The following is a 6285-nucleotide window of genomic DNA, read 5'->3' as shown; positions in this document are numbered from 1 at the left end:
AGTGGTCATAGCAGCATGACGAAAGCGCTCGAAAATGTTCGAGCCTTTTCCCAAGCTCCAACGACGTTGCAGTGTGGCAAACTTACGAATAAATTTACACCATCCAGGGATGAGGTTTGGCTAGCGCAAGACAGACCCTTTGGATCAGGTTTGGTATGGAAAATGGAAACCTAAGTACCGCATGAAGAGTCCCGCACTTTTGCGTGAGATCGTCGCTGGCTCGTCGGCGTAGGATCATAACCGAAACGATGCTCCGGTTGGCAGCAAAGGCGACGATTAGACGACCGCCACTGACGACTGGCGGTATAAATCATTTTCAAGTCCATTAACATGAAATATTATTTATTAAAATTCTTGCTCCCTAGGCTAGTGAAAGGGATCGTGCGAAAGAAGAGATGAAAGATATTTGTGCACGTACGAATCGTGAAACGTACAGCTAGTTTCGGCGGACAACTGCTTCTTATAGTCTTTTGGATATCGCGTAACAAAGCAAACGCGGTTAAGACTAATATGGAAAGCTTTACATTTGATATGTTTGTCTAAAAGAAGAAAACCTAGTTTTAGCAGTCTAGGGACAGTTGAAGTCTTTTTCAACATTCTTGCAAATAAATTCATAAATTCATGGTGAACCATACAGCGGACTATTCCATACCCATAATAATGTATGTCTTCTACATGATATCAGAATGTCTAATATTCTCCTGTCTAACAATCAAGCGTATCATCGGTAGAAAGCTTGGGACGGCTCATAAATCTTGTCCCACTATCGTTGATCACCAATATTGACCCATTTATCTTCGTCCCGAAAGATTCGCCGGCGAACATATCGAACATTCAAATCGCATCACCAAAGTCGATTGGATTATCTCGTCAATTCGAGCGATCATAACTATTTGAGCGATGGCGAGGCAGAATGGCGCACTTAATCGGAACTCGGTTTCGGCTGATGGCGTGAGCGGAATGTGTAGGTTCGAAATCTTGCTACGAAACGGTGCTGGCATCTGCGAGGAAATATCACGTAGAAATATTCCTCCACAGTCCCTTTGCTTATTTCCAAACCGGGGCGACGATGCAGGTGTTCATGGGCACGTTTTCCCCTCTTTTCCAGGGCCTCTGATCTGCGGAGGAAATTGTATTACAGACAGGGGCAAGGATTTCCCAAATGACACGGTTTCCTACCCAAGACCAGCTGAATAATAAGCATTCTACACTGCCCCGGTGTAGTTCGTGCAAGGAGAAACAGAAAACAAAACAGTTGGAACGATCGGGGGAAATCCTTTTCTCCTCTGCAGTTTTCATTTCTTTTTTTTTTGCAACCGGCTCGTGGTGTAACGAAAGCCGCCGGGATTAGACGCTTGACCCGGGGTTTGACGAATGGAAAGACCGGATTAACGGACTCTGGCTATGATAGAGCTTATGATGAGAAAGCAGCCAGCTAAAAGGGAGATGTTCCGTTCGCAGGGATGCCGTGAGAAAGTGGGAAGAAAAATATATTAAGGTACCGATGCGCCACGGGTAACCCTACGTGATTTCTATGATAAAATGACCAACGAAGCAGAAAACAGCCACCGTTGACGGAAGGCTACAATTTAACCCTCTTGAAACACGGTCGGGATTGAGATTATTGTTTATTGAAATCTTACTATTTTGATTTCTTTGAAATGGACTTATCCTAATGCATCTGAAAAATTCTGTTTGTTTCGTTGAATCAATCAATTTCGTATACAAGATTTTCTCTCTGATAGCATCTTCCATTCAAGGGTTAGAAGATAAGCTGTCTGATATAGAAGCTCTCGGTAAGGTAAGATGTTGCCTACCTTCAACACCATCAACGCACGGTGTCGGTATCTTTCAGTAGAAAGTTTTAATCACCTCGATACGGAATCGTGCACCGGCCGTCAACCGACGATCCCAGGAAAGTCGGCCCCAAACAACCCAAAACGGCACCGGAATAGTTAATGCGTGACCAACCATCAGCCTCGGACTGCCGCTATCGAGCCCTTAGGAGTTCACCGCTTGATCTCCTTGCCAGCCAGTCCGATGGGGCAGAGCGGGAAAACACACACCAATACAAATTCGTACCACGCACCACCAGCTCCGAAAAACAGCCAACAATGAGCGAAAGGATCCAGTGCGAGGCGAAAAAGTAATTTACGGCCTGCCACCGGTGACGCATCTAATTGACTTACGAGAATGTTCACCGTCGTCCGCTCGTCGGTTCTCGTTGTTCCTATCTGCGAGTAAACCTTTCTGATCCAAAAGGATCCAAAAATAACAAAAAAAGGCTAATACACCGATTGCAAAAAGTGCTATGAACGGAAAACTCAATGACGATTGTTCCACGACGCGAATGACGACATCCTTTCTTGCAGGACGGTTTCGCACTGTTGCCGGAAACGGACATCGGTTGGATGTTTACCATACTAAGAATTAACCAAACGCATGCAATCCTCGCATCCGTATCCGAATCCGGTGATTTATGCTCGAGCACACATTTGGTTCGATGCTTTCCGGAACACTGCCGGTTGTTGGTTGCAGACTATGCTCTCGGAAAAATCGGGTCTCTGCATTAGCGCATAGTAGATCTGTAGGAGGGTTACAGAATCTGCTATAGAGTTACAGAATGCTGTTTTTTTAGTTTTGTTTGAATCATTTACCAACGATGAATCATTCGAACAAGCTGGAAACATTTCGATGATAACATAAGCAACATAGCCCTAAAAACAGTGAGGCGATGAAGCTACTCGTTATTACCTTGTCGTCCGGAGTCTCCAGTGCGGATTAACGGCTCGTACTGATACTATGTTGGATTGGTTCCGGTTTATCGACGTTGTAAACAAACACATTTGCTTTACATCTGTTTTCTGATTAAGTTCAAATTTTATTGCTTTTTGGTATTCAATCAGTAGTTCAAAAATAAGTATAATACGTGGTAGATATAAGAGACTTTGATCAATTATTTAATATATAATAGGTTGCGAATATGAAGCAAAGAGACCACGAAAAAACAACTGGCAGCACGCAAATTCACAGAACAAAAGCTGCTACAGAAGAACGACTAGGCGTTAAAAAACAAACCAGTAAATTGTGCAACTCCGATAAATGCTTCAGTCCTGAGCGATAAAATTGCAGATTGGCATATTAGTTGTTACGTGCTTCATTGCTCTTAGTATGTGTGCACGCACTTAAGATGATTAACATAACTCACGATGTGGCCCAATCAGTTTCCTAGTTGTTCTACAAGAGTTTGCTGGCCACTTTGTGTTTGACTGCTCAGCAAACAAGGTGTGTCAGTAAATTATTTATTATGCACCAGTCAGTGTACAAAAGTTGACCAATGAAAAAGTGCAGTTAGTGAAAAAACAAACGATTATCTAGTTTGCAGCATGGAGAGAATGCATCTACCATTAATCTACGCGTTTTTCCTCTATGCTGGTAAGTGAAGAGTTGTAATCTCGTTAAATAGATGATTAGCATAAAACTGAACCTGTTCCGACATTGTTGCTTCTCCAGCGTTCACTCAAACAGCATGTGGTGGTTTGGAAAACACAATACGCATCTCAGGAACGAGAATTGTGCCAGAGAATAGTAACATCAACCTTCAGTGCTTGGGCACACGAAACGAAAAGAGCCGCATGAACGCTTCTTCGATTATTTGGCAATACTCTTTTAGTATCGCTAAGCCAGTTTGGTCCCATTGCGCATCCTGTAAGGTAAACGAAACCACGTTCGAGAGAATACGAGTTTCTCCAAATGACAGTGGCTTATATCGCTGTTGTATGCAGAATAACACCGAGATATGTGCAACAACAGCTGTGTTTGTGATTTACGCTAATCATCCGCGACAAATAATATCGACCAATTCATCTCAAGGCTATTTGAATGTGAAAAATGAGCCAGGCATTGGATTAAAATTTTCTTTGGCATTTTTGTTTAATTCCAAAAGCGGCGTATCGATTACTTTCAATTCAAAGACAAACATTGCATTCTGTGAATATTTTGGCATTAAACACGATGACTGTCACAAACCAAACACTACATACCGAAACGACATAGGTTACACTGAGAGGTCCTACTTTGTTCCGGAACCTAAAATGAAGCAAAGTGAAGGATTTCGTATTTCTGTTCACTCACTTTATGGATCAGTAGAATACCATCTTGATATCTTGATCCACGGTACGTAACCGCTTCCACAAACTCCTCCAAATTTTTAGGAAACTACCATTTGTTTTGTTTCTCAGGCAAACCTATTCTAACGATGCAAAATGTCACTGCTAGAAATGACAAAAATGTCGCACTTTGGTGCCGAGGTATGGCGTACCCTGCGCCAACTTTTACATTTTCCTACACACCCTGTGCGGATCGTAATTGGGAGAACTGCTTGAAGCAAAATGCAAGCATACAGCTCGTAACTGCTCAGGTAGGACTCATTTAATCGATCCAAGTGCATATTGATGCTAATTGATCTAATTTCCCATGTTTTCATCTGCCTACAGACAATTTTTGCGAACGACTCAGTGAAGGTGGAAGCTGCAACAACATTCCTGGCGAGTTCTAGTATCATCCAATGCACTGCAAACAACTCGGAAGGATCTACCACAATAAAAGCATATGCTGTCATCAATCCTTACAGCGCACCAGAATACATCCAGCTCGTCCATGTGTCGATGTACGGCATTTCGGGTGCCTTAATATTCACATTCATCGTGTGGTTTGTAGCCCTGAGCTGCAGGAAAACAAGCGAACCACAGTGGGTCGAAATGCACGATCTACACAATAACGAGATCTTCAGCGTGCCGCCGGAATTCGAGTATCCCATGAAAAACATTATCATGGGTAAGAAAATAGCTGAAGGCACGTTTGGAGAGATCCTGCTGGCGAAGGCTAGGAACATCCTTTGCAACGACCGCCTAACGGAAGTGGCAGTCAAAAAGCTTAAAGCAACCGCAAGTGAAGTCGATCTGCAAGCAATGATTTCTGAGGCGCACGTTATGTTTCAAATGGGACAACATCTGAACTTGGTGAACTTCTTAGGAGTGGTTACCCAAGGAATAACTAATAGTATGGGTGGTTTATTTAAGACTAGTAGATGTGGTGTGTTACTGATACGGTTTCATTTCAGATGAGTTCCTGATCGTCCTGGAATACTGCCGCCATGGTAGCCTGCATCAGTATCTGAACAAGTACAGGAATAAATTCGTCGATTGCTGGGAGGATCTTCAACATCCTTGGGTAAGGTCGGTGAGAAATGTGTTTAAAACAATCGATCTGGTAAGCTGGGCCGCTCAGGTTGCCAACGGGATGGCCCACCTGGCATCACTTAGCATCGTTCACGGGGACCTTTCGACTCGCCATGTGCTATTACATGATGGAAATGTGGTAAAGATCAGTGATTTTACACTGGCTCGCAAAGTTCGCCACGCGATCGACTTCTCTCGGCCAACGTCGGCAGACATCAACATGCTGAGCCTGGAGCGTGATGCAGAGCAGACGTTCAGTGTTAGCTCCGATATTTGGGCGTTCGGGGTGTATCTGTGGGACTTGTTTACCCTTGGGGCACCGCCAGCCTTGGAATCGACGGAGAACTATTACATGAGCGAAAAACCGGCTCACGCCAACGAAGAAATGTACGGGATTATTAAGCAGTGCTGGGAGCGGAGCCCGGCGATGACACCAACGTTCGACGAGCTGGCCGTGCACCTGAACTCGATGCTGCCATTGGAGCTGCAAAGCGTATGTTTTATCAATGGTCAGTTCTATTTTCGTACCAGCTGAATGATGATAAGTTTTTTGTTTTCAACTGCCACCAACAGCATTTAATCGTGATGAATCATCCGTACGAGCAAGCAAACTATCGCTGGAAGCAAAAACGAGAGAGCGCTACGAAGAGTGTAGAATCAAGATAAGAGTGCCCCAAACAACAGCGACTGCACCGCTTCTAAACAAGTTTTTTTTTTCAATTTTTATTAATTATTCATCATATTGTAATCGATTATTATAACTTAAACTAGCTTAATATTACTAACATGTAGAATCATAAACCCTGAAAAACTACTCTTGTTACATAATGGTTTACATTATTTTTTCAATGAGAGTTTTCTTATTGTTTCTATGTCTTTTGCTTATTTTCCAATAATTTTGACCTGAATCTAAAGATTATCATTAAACTCAGACAGAAACAAACTAACGTTTTATAAAAGCAACGTTATCAACAAAAATTGATTTGAAGTGTTGGCTTTATCTGTTTACCCCCATGAAATTGCTATCAATCAGTGATTCTGTTCT

The 6285-nt window shown here is 42.9% G+C and overlaps 1 protein-coding gene across 1 annotated transcript; it reads left to right on the top strand.

Annotated features, from left to right (window-relative positions):
* The first annotated feature begins 4289 nt into the window (after positions 1 to 4289).
* Positions 4290 to 5775, top strand: LOC131271849 (platelet-derived growth factor receptor beta-like). The gene is made up of 3 exons (XM_058273413.1): positions 4290 to 4310; positions 4497 to 5061; positions 5123 to 5775. The coding sequence occupies exons 1-3, from the start codon at positions 4290 to 4292 to the stop codon at positions 5773 to 5775; spliced, it is 1239 nt and encodes a 412-aa protein (XP_058129396.1).
* Positions 5776 to 6285: the final 510 nt, after the last annotated feature.

Source organism: Anopheles coustani, chromosome 3 (assembly GCF_943734705.1).
Source record: "Anopheles coustani chromosome 3, idAnoCousDA_361_x.2, whole genome shotgun sequence".
In the NCBI taxonomy this organism is placed as follows: Eukaryota; Metazoa; Arthropoda; class Insecta; order Diptera; family Culicidae; genus Anopheles; species Anopheles coustani.
The sequence above is the reverse complement of the archived record's forward strand: the minus strand, read 5'-3'. Positions and strand labels throughout refer to the sequence as shown.

Bases quoted from the DNA above. Each gene is read 5' to 3' on its own strand.
- LOC131271849 (XM_058273413.1), top strand. From the start codon at position 4,290: ATGTCGCACTTTGGTGCCGAG. The intron at 4,311-4,496 runs GTATGGCGTACC...ATCTGCCTACAG, and splicing joins TGTCGCACTTTGGTGCCGAG to ACAATTTTTGCGAACGACTC. The intron at 5,062-5,122 runs GTATGGGTGGTT...GTTTCATTTCAG, and splicing joins TACCCAAGGAATAACTAATA to ATGAGTTCCTGATCGTCCTG.